We start from the raw sequence: 17922 nt of genomic DNA, 5'->3' as shown, positions 1-17922 counted from the left end.
AATGCGGCAACCCTTCTCTAAGCATGAAAAATGTGAGCTCAAACATGTCCAATTGCCTAACGAAGTAGATCGTAAACCTTTGTACGTTGGTTTTTACGAGCTGCTGTTTGTGTGTGAGAGAGGGTTGTTGTTCCTCCCTTTCATACAAAGTGTACGGAAGAATTTTATTTACGATACAAAGTTTTTCGTTTGTTTAATAATTTTTTCACATTTTTTTGTTTTTTCTTGCATCGTTGATGAGACTGAAGTTCGATCAACTTTATAAAATTTAATGTACACGACCGTGAGGTTTTGCACAGCATGTGAATAATTTATCATTCATAAATTGCGTGGTGGTTTTGTTATTTATTCAGTAGTGCCGTTGAATATCCGGAGAAGGTTCGGTCAAATTGTTTTGATGTAATACTTTGGGTAAAAATGGTTGAAATCACCCATGACTTCGTATCGAAAATTGCATTCATAAGGCATTCGTTCTATTTGTCAACAATGCATTTCATTACAGTACATTCGTAACAGGTTGCTTTTTGGCTAGGGTACACTTCATCAAAAAATCGATTTCTTATGAATTAAAGAATTGCTCAAAGCTTGTGCTAATGGAGCTTCCCCTCGACAAGTGAACCGTTCTCAAGAGTACAGTTCAAAAGCCTTTTTTATGAAAAATCATAATGGAATATACAATGTAATGCTTCACTTTTCTATTCATTTCATCTTGTACTTTCGTTTATTTGTACACCGGAGCGTTGACATTTCGCATCAGTCAGAAGAGTAGCAAAGGAAATGGAAAACCATAAAAGCTAATGGAGCAGGTTTCCTCTTTCCAAAAAAAAAAAACCCTGAGCATCACCAAACTCCAATTGTAAGTGAATAAATTTACAACTCAATGCACAATTTGGTGATTTCCATTTGTCCCCGTTTCCATCGTCCACAGTTCTCACTTAAGAACGTGTCGTAGAGTGTTAAAAACTAGTATCAAAAACGATGCTTTCATGATAAGTTTTTGACAAGGAAAATGAAGGGAAAAAAAACAAACTCCGACACTTTGCTCACGCTCACGAACTACAAACAAGATCTTACGGAATATATTTTTCAATCTTGTCTGAAACGTGAGTGAAACTTTCGGTTAAAATGGATCGCTAAGCTGGTGAGTAGAGACTAAGCCGTTCGCTGCACGAATTCGCATGCCTCATGTATTCACGTAAAAATATGCTTCACCAAAGTTCCTCTTTTTTTATGCGCTAGATCTTAGTTTGTTTTTGCCGCATATCGGCATGTTTCTTACCAGCTTCCGGATGAGGTTTCGCCCATTTTAACTGCATTCATAACGTTCATAATGGCCGCTGAAGTATGTGTTACGGTGGAATCCACATCTGAGGGAGGGCGGGGAGTTGGGAGGGGGAGAGGGGTTTTCTCCCATCGGAACAGGCCTCATCTTCCGGCACATTCCAATTCCAAAGCGTATAGAAGTTTTATTGGCACAAAATTTCACGCACCAATTGTCGTAATGTGTGCTGTTGCGATGTAATTTTATGGCTCCTTGTTTGTTGTTTTTTTTTTATTTTGCGCCAAAGAATGATGATGGAGCAGAACCAGATTTGATGATTACTGCATGAATGGGTGACATAAATTGCGTTTTCTGGGGAATTATTGTCTGCGGACTTCTTTTGCATATTCCATCGATAAGATGATAATTTTAAATAAAATTATGATTTTTCTGCACTTGCTTCAGTGCTTGAAAGTATGTTGCAAATAGAGTTAGGAATTGTTTGTATGATGGCGTGATTTCAATAAAGTGGATTGATCGTAACTCCAACATTCCTACTTCGATTGTGTGTGTGAGGTATAAAAATTCGCGATACATTCAATATCTGACGCACCTGATCAACGGACGGATCCTTATTTCCTTCTAGTCTGGAGAAATTCTTCGTGTTGTGCGTTTACGCTTAGGATTGGAGAACCCATTTTCCTATAAAATCGAGTAAAAGTCCAATCAATCGGAAATGCATCGAAGTGTGTTAACGATGCTTACATCTTTTCGTAGAGCTGTTCTGGCTGTGCTTTCGGGCTTTCGTTTAGTATCGTTCTGAAGCCCAAGTAAAATAGGATTCCCATTCTATGTGACCATCGAAACGCGTGTTTGCTTTTGGTCAAATACTACTGCCGTAGCTATCTATAGTGATGGACGGTCTAAGGTACGAAAGATTCGATTCAATTTCATTTAATGGGTTTGAGAAAAGGAATCCCCATGTCATGATCATCGAATTGCGATTCAGTGCTGGTTTTAATGAGCAAACCGTTACTACGGAAAGTGCGGATGGTTTTGCTTTTACTGCACGAAATTAATCATCGAACGTAGGTAGCTCCGCACAACCGTGATGAAACAGCGATACGACTTCAGTACGACGGTTACACGGGTAACGCAACATGGGTACATCGAATCGATTCCGCTGGTATGCTTCAAGTGGGTGTAGTATGATGCGCCCTTAGCGAGTGAGCAAGTTTGTTTTCAATAAATAATAGCACGCCGTCAAGAAGACTTCTCCATACGATCTCGTACCCCTGACAAACTATGAACCTAAGCTGTATTTGAAATGGCAAACAGGAATCACTTGTGTGCGGGAATGTGGGAAACATAGTGGATTATTTCTTGTACCCACGTTTTTTAGACGATGTATCAAGATGAAATAAAAAAATGGTGATGTTCAAACAGTGCGACGGGGGATCTATCGTCGATGGGAATGTGTTTCCTATTTGCAATAGCTCCTTATATCAAAGAAACTCTGATCAAAGGACAGGCTCTTATGGGGTACGTGATTGGTGATGTAGAAATATAGGAATCATTCACATAACGAACATGCATGACCAAAATTTCAACCCACGGAAAAAAACGTCTTTGAGTATTATTTAAAACGAGTACTTTAAGCTTTCTACATCTTTCAGCAAGTTTAGTACTATTTTAGTTAGGTATAAACATGACAACATAAAAAGATTATGCAAAACAAAGACTCAAACAAGATTAAGTTTCAAGCAAAGGACGGAAACTTCGAAACCATGTTTGATATAATATGTAAGCCTTCTATATGTAGCCCGGTGGACTTATTATAAAGTCAACTTTAATAGAGGCACTATGGAGGCTCTACAATGATATGAAGTTAAATTGGTACAATGCTCACGGTAAGGACTTAAATAAGGAACAAAAAATGCCAAGTAAAGACTCATAAAAGCTAAATGAGATTAATAAATACTCAATATGATTAAGGTGTAAATATGATTGAGGGCGGCCCGGTGGTGTATGTGATAAACGACGTCGGCTCCGGGACCGACCGGGGATCAAATCCCATCCGGACCGGGTTCAAATCCCATCCGGACCGTCCCCCCGTAGCAAGGACTGACTATCCGGCTACGTGGTAAAATATGTCTAGTAAGCCAGAAATGGCCGGCGTGACCTGTAAGGTCGTTAAGCCAACAAGATGGAAAGAGATTAAAATGGTAATGTTTAATTTAAAAAAATCAGTTAATTAACATTTCCGTTGAAAAACTGAAACCATCCAACATTGGCTGAATGTGAAGGTGCTGAACCACGAGAGCTACTTTATATTTTGTCATATTACAGACAAAGAACTAATAAAGCACAAAACAAATAATTGCTAACGGGTTAATTACCCGTCAAGAGAGTTTGTTCACCTTTGTGAATATTTGTTTGTTGTTTGAACAAACGTCAACGTTTGGTAACTTTTTGTCAACTGTCTGTCATTGATTTTCCATGTTCCTAAAAAATTTCCCAAGAGCTAAAAAAGTAATAAAAGCTTTGTTTTCACAAACTTATCAACTTTTTGTCAGCTGTCGTGGCCCAGTAGTTTAACCTTATAGCAATCACATGATAACTCTTAAGAAGTATGAGAGTTTTTGTTATGTTTATCGAATTACTACTTCTAATCATCTTTACAAATGTTACAATTCACAATTGTATTAAAAGTTCTTGCCCGTTTTCAGTGCTTAAAAATTGATAATAGCTCAACGAGAACTTGTCTACTAACGTAATGAAGATAAACGACCGCACAATGAACCGTGAACCAACCGTTCCTGGGACGTCGGTATTACAATCGACATGTGCGAACTCAAGCATGAAACCGCCTCACCGGCATTGGTTTGCAACTACATTTTCAGATTGTGTAGCACGATGTAACTAAGCATGTCCCGGAGCTTAATGTCCGTCTCGGGTTGAAGTTCAACCACACAAAACCGGGAAAGCTCTGCTGTTTGTTGCTGTTTTTCTCTTAGTTTTCCCATTCCTGCACCCAACCAGTGTGCTGCACCGGGGCACTCTATTTCTGTGGCGATTTTTGCTTCGATGCTCCTCTGTCCATGTTTATAGCAAAAAACGTGTTTATCTTGTCGCAGCGTGTTGAAATAGAAGCACTTTACAGCGGACGCTAGCCCCACAAGCCATACGGCGGTGGCAAAAAAGGGAAACATGTTGTGCCATATTTGCTTCGTATGTATTTGTTTACATGCAATGTTTGCAAAAAGGCGACGCGCACACATGGGATGGTGGGGTCGCAATGCATTCCATGAACCTCCTCCGGCGCTCCACGCCAAAGATAGCTGCCGGTGACCGGAATGGCAAGCCTAGGACCGAAGCAAACCGTAGGACGATTTGTTTGTTTTCTCATTTTCTCCAAGGTGTAGTTATTCGGCGACCTAGTGATGGTGCGGATCAGCATCCCTGAAGGTCGATTCGGTCCTGAGAGATCACACTTGCGCTTGTGCCGTGGCGCGAACGGTCGACTTGGGCTTCCCAAGTAATGGAGCCCATTCACAATGTTGTGTCCGGAATTTCTATCGTATTCATTTCTGTTTTTCTTATGGTTTTCGTATCGCTCTCCTATGCTTTGCACAATGCAATATTGCGATGGTGTTTCTTCACGCTTTGGTAAGCTACTTCTCCGGCACCGGGCCGTGTAGTAAGCTTTTATGAATATTTTGCTTGACCTAAGCAGGAAATATGCTACCTCCGGTTGCGAAAGGTGCGGAGGCGCATTATTGTGGATACTATTTGTTCATTAAACTGTTACAGCGGACGAGCAGAATCGACAATGGTTCATCTGGGGGCGTATTTTCCACCGCCATGGGGAAATGAATGTAGAGAATGAAAATGCTTGCGAACGAAACGTATGGAAAATTAAGCTATAGAAATAAATTGAGTTCATAATTCCCTGTTTATGCATTATAGATAACAGCGTAAAACATTTTTACAGTGTTTTGCTTCGCCTGCAAAAAAGCAAAATTGTGGTATGAAAATAAATAAAATGCCTTTATATTTAAATTGCAATCGCCATCCAAAATAATAAAAATATTTTTCTTTAATTAACATCCATTAACACTGATGGAACACTATAAATTATGGTGCATATAGAATGAAAAATTTATCATCAGCTGAAACTGTTTATTTCTTTATTGAAAAAATAAAAAAAAAAACTACTCATAAGAGCCATTGATGCTGCTTTGTTTTGATTTATAATTTATTCAATAAAATCTATTCAATAATAAATAATCTATTCAATAATAAATTCAATAATAAATAAATTTATTCAATAAAATAAATAAAATAAGTTTGTTCAAGCACTCTGTAAATGTACAGTGGACTAAATCGTGTTTGTAATTAATGCATCGACATGATGCAATGTTTGAACATTCCAGTAATGGGAAATTAAATAGTATTGATGATAAATTATTTATATTTAAAAAAAATGCAGAAAACATGTTGACATTCATACAGTATTCAAGACAGCTGCATGAAATATGCATGATATTCCATGTAATAGAAAATAAATCTCTGTACGAGCCATAATTGACTACAATGAAATAAAACCGTAACGTGCGTGGCATAAGAAACTACTTACATGAAAGGCAACTAAGCTGTAGCCTTCGTTGTGCAGGAAAAGGCATGCGGTGTAGTAACCGCCTTGACGTGGATAGAACAGCACTCCGTGCGAAATGGCCACCGGTATGGCGGTCGTTAGGATGACAAACCACGTCAAACAGATGGCGCTGTAAGTAGAACAGGGGAAGAAGAAGAAATTCGATTGAATTAAGCGTCGAATGCTACGGTGAGAGCAGATCAAAACGAATTGTCATCATTCGATTGGTTTCGATTTAACGCAGCCCGTACCGAGCTCAATTAGTGATGACGAGCATTATTCATTATGCTAAGTTACGACAAGTGTATGCGGAATTTATCAGCTTCGAGTGGACAACAAAAAATCAATTGCTCTACCAAATGGGCAATCGAAAAGGAACGAATTAAGCTTTTTTTCTTCTTTGCATTCAATTCGAGAGCAAACACGTGCTGGAAGGCACTTAGAGTTGCTATTGAGCAGAAACGCACGGCCACGCGGAAAAGCTCAATACTTACATCGAAGCATTTCGTTCCGTCCTAATCGACATGCTGGTAATGGGATGTACTACGGCCAGGAATCGATCCAGCGACATCAGAACGAGCGTGTACGCGCTGGCATGTGCCGTGACTACGATCATGTACTGGACCTGTCGAAAAAAAATCAAGTTGTTAAGGGAAAAGCACCGAGAAAATGGTTCATTGTGTGTCTTATATAATGCTGCTGGGAAAAGTGAGAAATATACGTCACGTACAAATTTGCACCAATATTCTCCGAATGGCCATTCCGGCAATACATAATCGACGGCGGTAAAAGGCACGCAAAACACGACGAACAACAGATCGGCGGCAGCAAGGTTAATGATCAGCAAGTTGGTTGTCGATCGCATACTTTGGTTTGCGGCTACCACTGTTCAAGAAAAAAAAAATTGGGAAGAGAAAAGAAAAGTCAAATAAATATAAAAATCGATCGGAAAACTAAACTTAGGAAAAGATTAAGTGATTGAAACATTTTCTTTAGTGTTCAAATTTGCAGAATATGATGAATAAATGCTGTTGATCATATTTATTTTAAGGCATTTTTTAAATTAATTTAAATTGGCTTTCCCTAATTTGTATCTTTTATTCAACAGTTTTAAGATTATTTATTTTAAAAGGATAATTTAAAGACGTCATATTTCGTTTCTAAAAATTATCATTGTTTATCGTTCTCAATATCGTCTCAAAAGCTTTCCTAGCCAATATATATAAACGCATGAATTAAGATGTCATTCCCTCCTCGAGGGTATTACACCATAAGATATCTCGCAAAAGGTATCGAGCAAACGAACAGATGATGTTTTGAACGCTACTCGTCCACGTGCTATTTAACAGTGCAGATCAATCATTTTTTATTATACGTTTTCCCTTCGGCGACATTGAGATAAATTGAAAAACCGTACTTTCATCCCATTTGGCGGCACACGCTCCGATGCACCGTTCCGGGGTGTTCATTTTCTAAAACATTCGCACGGGGAATGTTGGGAACATGGAAACACGCGGGCGAATATTATCTATTTCGCCCTGTTTGGCCATACCTTCTTGTAGCGTAAGATGAGACATCGCTTTCAATTTGCATGATCTCCATGGAGGTGTCTCTTCTACCAACTCGGTGGAGTAGAGAAAAAAAAAGTTTTATCCTATGTCAATGCAATAAAGTCGAACAAGTTAAATGCAGATTAGATCACGGTCCCTTCGTTCGATGGTGTGTCAAATGGGAAATGAGTATTTCCTCGCAACTTATACGGAAGGACGCGGTGAGCGACCAACCAAGAAAAAAAAAAACAATGTTTAAAACGAGAGAGAGAGAGATAGAGCCCAATGTATTAAAAAACACATAAAGTAAACCAATCAAATGTCTGTGGGTGTTCTGTGAACAAAAGCAAGATGAAAGGTGGAAAGTTTCTGCGGATGCTGGACGTCGTGAAAAGTAATTCATCAACGTTTAATCGATTCGCTTTTTACCAAATCTTGGCATTTGTTGGACTAATATTTTACGCAAGTCACTTTTGCCACTGTTTTGCAAGAATGTATCGAGAAAAGTTTGCCATATCAGAAATATAACTACTTTAAACCATATTGCATTTTTATAATTTAAATAAAACTTATGTACATTTGTTTAACCAACAAAGAACTATTTATTCCAAAAAAGCCGTATGCTATTGCTTGGTGATAAAAAAGTTTTGAGCTACTACTACTTCCCCCCGAATGTAGTTTCAGTATTTCCCATTTCGTAGTTCAAATTTATTTGCCTCTATTTAGTTTAGCCGTCCCTCGAGGAAACATTGCACATACAACTTCAAAAAGCTGCAGTGCCAATGGAGGCGCCCGGTCATTCTCTAGTCACCCTCTGATGCTGACCGTTTGTAAGCGTCATACCAACTGCGCCATTGCCAGAGATTGCATTGCTTTTTGAACTTTGTGGGTTAGCAAGGTTATGGATGCTGTCATCATATTGAAGTACGAAGTTCCTGGTCCAGCAAATTCAACCCTATGGTTGTGTATTAATGTAAAATGAAGTGTTTTTTCTCTGGTCGCCTGAAATTCTTTCGTTTGTGTGAACATCATAGTGTAGTGGGTGCAAAGTGAATACTCTAGAAACGATTCGATGAACATTGCTTACATTTTGCCGGTGGTGATAAAACAAGAAAGATATTTAATAGTGCAATGGTTGAAGTATTTTTGCACAAAGTTTCGTTAACCAGCCGTTTGAGTTTATTTGTAAGTCCCAAATGCAACTAAGGCTAAGAGCTTTAACTACTTGCTTACGTGCTCTGTATTGGCTAAATAATCATATACCTTTCCGTCTTGTCCTTTATTCGCGATTTCATTAAACCATCCTACGCCATCCACCAAAACACACGATTAAAGATTGACCTTCTTGTTTACGTTCGGACCGGAAGATAATCTCCGTCGAGGACGCAATCCTTTCCCCCCTTTTGTTAATGGGTTTGCCCGTGTGGAGTGGAAAAGGGTTTTCTTGCTCGAGGCTTTTCCGTTTCACCAATCCCCAATCGGGTCGGGAAGATAACTTCATTCATCACGCGGGCCGTGCGTCAATGGGTTCGGGTTCGGATGAGATCGGTAAGGTGCCAAAGATACTCTTGGCCGGTCATCATTCATACGTACTCACGTACGAAATGGCGCACAGGGAATGGCGAAGGTTAGACAGTAATAATGCTCGTGAGGAGCTCTAACTCAACGATGTTGCCGCACATTCGAACAAGATTAATTACCCTTATCATAACGCTTCACGTTCTTCACACCAGCTGCGAACGTGCTGCTAGCGCCTGTAAATGGTGTGGATGCAAAATTGGACGTTTTTGGGCCTGATGTATAGGAAAAAAAGGGGAAAATAAAAGAAAGAAGTAACAGAAAAAAAAATACACACAACTTCACAAGAAGGCGGGTTTTCGAAGATTGATAGGGTAGCATGATGTGTGTTGTTTGGTTTCGAGTTATCGGTTTCCCTTGAAGTGTAAGTTACACGAAGTGAGCTTAACAACACATTCACCACGATGACGGTGTTGTTTTCCTAACAGCAAAAAAAAAAATGTACGTGCCATGGAGCAGAACATTTTACTGTGCTGATTAAAGCACCAGCTGAAGGCGGACTTTTCTAAAGAATTGATTTGCATGTAAAGATATTCATACATAGCTACAATAACCACCAGCGTTTGCTATGAAATGTTCCAAAATGATCCAATAATATAATGGGGATTATAAGCCGAAATCTAATCCTTTACCCGAACTCCTGAATAGCATAGGAATGATGTGTCCAAAACGTTCTTACTTCAACATTTGTTATTAGCCTTTTTCAACCTCCAAACTTCCCTTCTTTTCACCCTACGGTGCAAAAGATTTATGTTTACCCGAGGAGGATGGGTGTGTTTTGAGCTGGTTCGGCAAAAAATCAACAAGTCTATCAATTGATGGCCACGAGAGTTTGCCCACGGTTGGTGGAGTGGGTTTTTTTGAAGAAGGCAATGAATTTCATTCTGCTTGAAGGGTCGATTTTATAGTTCTCCGTTCTATCGCTCCTGAAATGCCGTATCTCCCCGCCAGTTCCTATGTTTGTGCTGCGGTAACATCAGTGAGATTGATTTTTAGTATATGGTGTCGGGTTTCGGTACGGCCTGAGCGGCATCGACATTGATACGCCCGCATCCGAACGTGAAGATGGATCGGTTTCATGGCGATCCACCCAACGCTAAAGCTTTGCGTAGTGGTGCGAATATGGATATATGTATACACGTAAGAAAACGAGGAGGTAAGAAAAAACCTCCTCTAACTTCGATGTTGTGGCATCAGATTTTTAAAGCTCCTACTCCAGGTATTGAATTTCATTGCTGGAAGTCAATCCACGGGTGGTGTGTGCGTGGTACATACTGGCTGTATCTGTAAAGGTATTTATTTTTTCGAATTTTGCACCACATCTTCGAAGAAATGTTTTTCATGTTTTTTTGTACGGGGCGTGTTTTTGATGGCACACAAAATTAACATTTCAACAAAATAAGTTGCAATGGGGGGTAGCGTTTTGTGATGAGCTTGTCGAAATAGGTTTACGTGTACTAACGATCAAAACAGCTTGACATCGAATTTGTTTCAGTATTTTGGCTGATCTAGTTATCGCAGTATGTTCGAAAGCTGTGTGGGCGATCGTGGAGATTTTTTATGTTAAGCTAAGATTAGTTTACGAAAATCGTTGAAAAACAAGTTTTTGGTTATTTAACAAATTTGAAAATAATTTTTTTCGTCAGTTATGATTTAAATCAATTGAGCAAACTCATTAACTACTGACTCGGTAGTCGATCTAATCAAAAAGAAGTAAAGGATCGAAGCTTTCCAATTGCATCAATAATTTAAAGTAATTCATAAAGAACTCTTGACTTTGCCGAAATGTACTTAATAATTCAAGCGTGTGTTTGAAATACAGTAAAACGTCGATTATCCGGGAGGCGGATTAACCGTGTCCCGAAAATTCACAGCTGTTCAACCGTGGTGAACGTTTGTGCTGATGTCAGTGTGGTTGGTTAAAATTATTTGTGATCCAATGATATATTTGAAATGTTTTTATGTTACGTTGTAAACAAAATTGTAACTGTTATTTGATAATAATTTGTTTGGTTCAGAAACATTTTTGGTATCAAAACGACTACCACAGAGAGCCATTTTATAATCCAACCAATGGGCCAGTAATAAGTTTACTGAAGCGACTGTTCGGGTCCAGTATCTTAAATATGTTTCTGGAACAGCACGACCAAGTGTTGGGTTTGTGGAAAACATTAAGTGTTGCTATATACAGTGATATAGTATAGTATATAGATACTATATACGTTTTACACTTTATCTGGATAAAGTGACATTGACATCCAAGGGACTATTATCCGTGGAAATCGATTAACCGGCATCAGTCCGGTCCCGAGCACCCCGGATAATTGAAGTTCTATTGTAAATGAAAGATAAATAATCTCTGTTCGCAGAAGTTGTTTAATGGGCGGCTTCGGCTTAGGAAAAGAAATCTCAGCTTAATTAGCAAAATGGTTCACTTACCTAGTACAACTAATCCATTGCCGAGCAATCCAGCCAGACCAATGAAGCCGAAAAACACCGGTACCATCATCGACACAATCCGCTCGATGGTCGATGTGTTGACATGGTACAGTGCCTCATTCTCGAAGGTGTAGTTCAACAGATCCGTCCAGGAGCTGTTCCTCATCGTTCCGTCCGGCATCAGCATCGGCAGCTGATGATGCAGCCCGGATGACTCGGTCGATGTAATTTTAGAATCGTTCATTATCGCAACGATTATAATTTGGTTCGATTTGGTTCGGTTTAGAACAATACGAGGATTATTTCGTCCGTGAAAAATGCACACCACCTGCTTCGGATGTTAACAGACCCAAGATTATTGCGTTATTTATATAGCGATCTTTCACCTTTTGTCGACCCAATTATCCTACGGCGAGGATCACTTCAACCTGTTTTGAAACAAACGTTACCGTCCGTGTCTTATTTACCATCGCGTATCACGACAATGCGTTCTCGCTTATCCGAAACAATCACATTGATTGCCATAGTTGTACAAGGTCGCGAAAAAAAAGAGTTTTTATTTGGCTGCATTTTTACTTGCACACCGTAAACAATGGCTCAACACAGATCACATTTCACACTTCGTACATTTGCTTGTGTTGGGATCTTTTTTTTGCCGTTCCTGGTGCCCGCGGGCCATGGTGTTGGTTTAATGTTTTAACGAAAATAAATAAAGTAAAAACACTCGTTGGGGATGATGTGAAACACTGCACTGTTGACAATGCCAATACTGTCGGCCTGCAAGATAAGCGAGAAGAAAAAGTATTTCATTTTTAAGCCTGTTTGTAAGCGCACAGCTGCAGAATTGCAATATTGTAGACATTTTTATGATTCCAATTCCGTTGCGATACGGTTTCGAGCCAAAGATTGGTGCGAATTGTGTGTGGGTTTTTTTCTCTGGAACTTTTGGAAAGTTTGTGTTGTGTGTGAAAAAAGTGTTTTTTTTTGTACATCTTAAATATGTTTTTTAATGACAGCCTCTCGGATTTTCGCTCCGTTCCATTTTTTTCTCATAGTTTTAAATTAAGTTTTTGTATTTTTGAGACAAACCAGAGATTAAAAAAGTTGAAACGGAACTAAATATATTATTCTGATTCGATAGAATAAAATTAATAATGGATGGAATAAGTTGTGCTACATGAAATCATATGATTGAATGCGCAATATGGATGCAAACGAATAAACGGTGTTTTTGATAGAATGTTAGTAGACGGGATAAGCTTCACTTGTTACGGGCGCAACAACAACAATGGCCAGTTATCTGACCTATGAGCGATTATCATGCATGTCAATCTCGTTGGCATTATCTGAACGGAACTTTATTATGATTGATGACAGTTAAATGAGATACATAATCAAATGAATAAAGATTCGCGAAATATTTTTGCGTCCGATGTATTGTTGGTTTGTTTGATTTGAGCTGAACAGTTTTGTATTAATTTTGTACACATTTTATTTTGACGTATTTGTGTTGTGAGAAAAGAAGCACAGTTCGAAAATTAAGGCATTATAGTATGTTAAGAATGAAATTTAAAAACATTAAAGTGTGTTTTTGTAACGTTGTCTCTAGTCAGGCCCAGGGCGGCTGATCATGTGATTCGAATGACACCGAACAACCCAGCCCTTCAAGATCTTTTAGGTCCACTTCACAGACAGAAAAGGCATGGTAGGCTCAAATTAAGATGGGGTGATGGTGGAGATGCATCCGCCAGAAAGGTTAGTATATTGGATTAGTAGACGATGGCGTTCGACCGCAAACGGTTTAGAGGAATCCTCCTGCAGCACGCCAAAACCACGAAGCGGTTGGAGCGCCTTATATTTAATGAAATTTGTAATGTTTTTTAATTCAAAATTTGAAATCAAAACGGGAAATAAAACAGAATTTAATAGAATTTGATTTAATAGATAAAATCACCAAGCATGAAAAACTGATCAATTATATATTTATTTCGACATGACTGTGTTTTACTGATTGTACTTTTGAACTATTTTCAAAATGACCTGTTACAGTAATAGTGTTTTATTTTGTACAGGACAGCCAAGTCGTATGACTTATATTATGTGTTAAAATATATAAAAAAATAAACGATTTTTTGTCATATGCTGTGAAACTTTGTGTAACATCGTTTCGATCTATCTCACCAATTTTATCTTTTATTAAAGAAAAAGTTAGTCTTATAGTTGTGTTACAAACTGTACAGAAAATATAACACTGTGATGGATGCAGGAGAAAATTGTTCTCCTGTTCGTAGAATGGCTTGCAGTTGAAAAAGCTATTTCAAAAAACAGCATGCAACAAGCTTACGAGACTTAAATAGATGAACTACTTGGGAAGTCTGCATACTTTCAATAGAAAAAAAAACTTACTACACGACTGTTCGTACAAAACTTTCACCAAACCAGCAACGATCACCGACACGGCAAACTTTCGTAACAAACTTTCATTTACCAAACTCGGGATCGAGACGGGGATCGGAGAGCAAAAGAAAAAAAAAGCGTAAATGAATGTAATTGTACTTGTTGAGCAGTTTTTGCCACGAACGCCATAAATTACAACCCTCATCAATCAAAACCCAGTCCCGTTTCATGGTGTGGCTTCTTGCTGCGTGTCGTGCAACATATGGTAAGCGTGATGGTGTGATTGGTACTGGATTCGTGTATCGGATTTCATGTCGTCGAGTCGTGCACGGAAACGGGCCAACCTGTACCAATGCGTTCCAAAAATTTGCTCCCAACCGCTCGAACATTTACATCGCATCGGATTCCATGTTGGCTCGTGTGTGTGTGTGTGTGCTGCCTATACTTCTTCCGTTCCGCACAAAATCCGTTCCCGATCGTGAGCAAACTTTCGACGGCAGTGTGAAGAAATTAGCCGGCATCAAAATGACGTACCATTGTTACGGACGCGACAAAATTCACAAGCGTACGCGTAAGAAAATTCGATCTATCGTAAGAAAGAAAAAGATTCACTTTCACCAGGCAGGAGGCATGCAAGATTAATCAATAGCTGGCATTGAAAAATGTTACATAGGGTTTGGATTAGACCAAAATAGATAAGAACATTGGAAAGGTTTGTTCTACGGCAATTAAATCACGCGTTGCGTAGGTCAAGCGAAGGAGGTCTAAAACGGAAAAATAGAATAACCGACTCGAGTGCGTTCAACTCAGGGTAAGGAACGCATGTGCAGCACAATGACCTGCTTTCAATGGCATAAACATTTAATAACAAAAAAGGTTTAGGATAGAGCACCAAAACAGAACCTAGCCATGTGTTTATTTAGGATGAAACCAAAATAGGGAAAGATCAACGCGATCTAACGCCACCGCGTTGCGGTAAGCGAGCAAGTAATAAACACGTGACAAAGGACGGCTTGTTCGAGCCTTGATATTTTAAACAATCGATTACCCGGAATAGTTAGGAGTAGGGCATCTTGAAATGCTAATATCAATAAGGTACCGAAACGGGTAAACAGCACCCATCTACGAACGAGAGGAAAACAAATAGCGATAAGCGCAATACGCCCGCAAGCCGTAGCATATGGCAGGCAATAATAAACTTGCACTTGATCCTTAAAACAATTCCATCGGGTAGCCGCTTGCATCTGAGTAACGTACGCACAGTAGCGGTAAGGAAACACGCGCCTATGCGCTCGGTGCAATTAACTAAACAAGGCCGAATCGGATCGCATTACAGGATCCTAAACTAACATTAGGAGGTAAACTAGGAATTTACCCTTACGTTCTTGAAACTAACACACACTTACTGCGTGTAGAATAAGAACTAATACCATTAAACTTTGTTAGTATATAAGCTGGATAATTTTCAATAAAACTTCACTTGTTATCCGAACTTGGAACCTACGAGTCTTTTCTGTAGGCGATTCGAGCGGCACTCCACATTAGGAATTGATATTGAGTTTTCAATACACAGCCTACTGTCAGAACTGCTCAATCGCCGATCTACGGAAAATAGCCTATCAACGGCAAAAGAAACTTGCGCAAGAAGTTTCCAGTTGACTATCCTTCGCGTAGTCAACTTAATACGGCGGACCGTAGTCCGATTTGTTCCCGTCAGCAACAAATGGTGGCTCCAGAGAGGAGTTTGCAATAGCTTGCGCGAAATTGCATTCTCTGTGATCGGATCACGAAAAAGTAAGGTGTGCTGTCGCCAAAAGAACAGCAATATAGTTCTGTGTATCAAGTGACTAGTGAAGACGGTTAAAAGTGATTAAGCGTCGCAACAATCTAAGTCAGTAGAAGAGCAGAACTTTCAGTAATGCAGTTACAAGTGACGTTAAAACTGATGGTGAAAAATTGATAAGAAGTTTTCAATTATTTAGTTACTAAACGAACGAAAGAAATCGTTTCATAAACACTATACTTAAACTTCTACTATCGTGAAAAGTGAGCAATATACGGGCAAAGGTGTCAAGTTCAGACTCAGCATTCGCGGTTTTATCATTCACCATCACACAACGATTCCAGCCGGGGCATCAAAGGAAGGTAAAAAACGTTCCGATAAAAGAGGGTAAGTTAAATCATCCTTATTAATAAGCACGGCAAGGAAATCATTGATTCGTCCAAAATGCCTTACAAATTCACAACAAATACAAACGGCAGGTGCCGACTTTGTTATAAGGTGGATACCTCTGAAGAAACAATGGTCACATGTTCGGAGTGTGACCGATGGTTTCACCTGGAATGTGTCAAATTGACACAGAAACCATTGCCAGAGGAATGCTGGCTATGTGGCAAGTGCCAACAGATTAAGAACGAGCTTAATCGACAAAAGGGTGAGATCAAGACTTTCGCAGAAAGTGAAATAAATAACCCAGAAGGAAGTTTGGGGAAGAAACAAAGCTTCGAAGAAATTGTATCACAATTAATAGTTAGCCAACAACAGCAAACGAAGGAGTTCGTTAAGCTACTGGCAACTAACGGTGGTGAATCCACCCAGATAGGGATCCTGATCAAGAGACAGGCCTTGATGCAATTACCCAAATTCGATGGCAACCCTAAGGAATGGCCCAACTTCAAGAAAACGTTTGACGACACGTCCAAAGAAGGACAATTTTCTAACTTAGAAAACTTGAATCGTCTCAAACAAGTTTTACAAGGAACAGCTTATAAAAGTGTTCAACAATTAATGATGGAGGCCGAAAATGTTCCCGAGATAATAAAACGTTTAAATGAGACTTTCGGGAGACCCGATTTAGTATACCTGGAGTTGCTAAACGATCTTCAAAAAATACGAAAGGAATCCAGAAACGTGGTCTCGGAAATGACGAGTGCTTTGGAGAACCTCGTCAAAATTGTACACCTGATGGAAAGACCGACATACCTAAATGACCATAGATTAGTTATGGATTTAACGGCTAAGTTACCGCATCACATTCAAGTGAAAAGAGCGGAACATATGGCGGCTGCATCGTCATCACTAGACGTGCAGAACTTAGAAGAATTATGTCGGTGGCTCAAACCCTACGCCAAGACGGCGGAAATGATGAGCACGATTAGTCTTCATACTCAAAAGGGGCATGTTAATTTACATGATCAGGGTACTTCGCAGAAACAAACCTCTGTTCAAAAAGGAAAGGTTGTCAAACAGGCTAAAAAGATAACTAGAAGTTGTCTAATATGTAGCAAGCCGCATAAGACGGTTAAATGCTTCGCACTGGTAAAGCGAATTCCATCACAGCGAGGGAAAATAGCAAATGAAAATCAATTGTGTTTTGGATGTTTGACGACAAACAAACACACAATCAAGAATTGTAGATTAGCTAAGCCATGTGGAATCGCCGGGTGCAAGGATAAGCATCACAAGATGCTCCATGTAAAACAAGTTGTTCCAATCCAACCGGAGCAGATAAATAACCACCACGAGGTGGAAGGAACATGTGAAACTTACTATCAAATATTACCGGTAAGATTGATTAATGGAAATAAATTCATTAATACTTATGCATTTTTGGACCCTGGATCATCATTGACAATGATAGATGCGAATGTCGCTCGACAATTGAATTTAACCGGGCCAAAAACACCGCTTCAGCTCACATGGGCACAAGGCATAGAAACGGTTCATGAAACTAGCCAACAAGTCCAATTGCTCATCAAAGGTGCAACGAAAAGAGGTTTTCGTTTAAAGGACGTAAGAACAATTAGAGAATTGAAATTGCCAGTCCAATCGCTATGTTACGATGAGATGAGTCAGAAATATCGCCACTTAAAAAAGTTACCAATTGAAAGTTTTGAAAACGTTCGTCCAACAATTTTGATAGGACTGAACAATAATCATTTATTAATGGGGATTAAACATCGATATGGCAAACCTGAAGAACCAATTGCGATGAAAACAAGACTAGGTTGGTTAGTCTATGGAAAACTAGGTAGCAATG

The 17922-nt window shown here is 39.3% G+C and overlaps 2 protein-coding genes across 4 annotated transcripts in view; one reads left to right on the top strand and one right to left on the bottom strand.

Moving 5' to 3' along the window:
* Positions 1–17922, top strand: part of LOC125762071 (uncharacterized) — a 494872-nt gene that overhangs the window by 363478 nt on the left and 113472 nt on the right. The window lies entirely within an intron of this gene.
* Positions 1–17922, bottom strand: part of LOC125762078 (allatostatin-A receptor) — a 43218-nt gene that overhangs the window by 16924 nt on the left and 8372 nt on the right. The window contains exons 2-5 of one of the 2 annotated variants that reach the window (XM_049423829.1): positions 11486–12262; positions 6649–6803; positions 6413–6543; positions 5901–6048 (exon numbers count right to left, since the gene is read on the bottom strand). In XM_049423829.1, the coding sequence (XP_049279786.1) occupies positions 5901–6048; positions 6413–6543; positions 6649–6803; positions 11486–11729 (678 nt within the window). In that variant the 5' untranslated portion in view covers positions 11730–12262. Of the gene's footprint in view, positions 1–5900; positions 6049–6412; positions 6544–6648; positions 6804–11485; positions 14418–17922 lie in introns of those variants that run through there. The other variant, XM_049423830.1, reaches the window with a different exon arrangement.

The sequence above is a fragment of the Anopheles funestus genome, chromosome 2RL, assembly GCF_943734845.2.
Source record: "Anopheles funestus chromosome 2RL, idAnoFuneDA-416_04, whole genome shotgun sequence".
NCBI classification, from domain to species: domain Eukaryota; kingdom Metazoa; phylum Arthropoda; class Insecta; order Diptera; family Culicidae; genus Anopheles; species Anopheles funestus.
The sequence above is the reverse complement of the archived record's forward strand: the minus strand, read 5'-3'. Positions and strand labels throughout refer to the sequence as shown.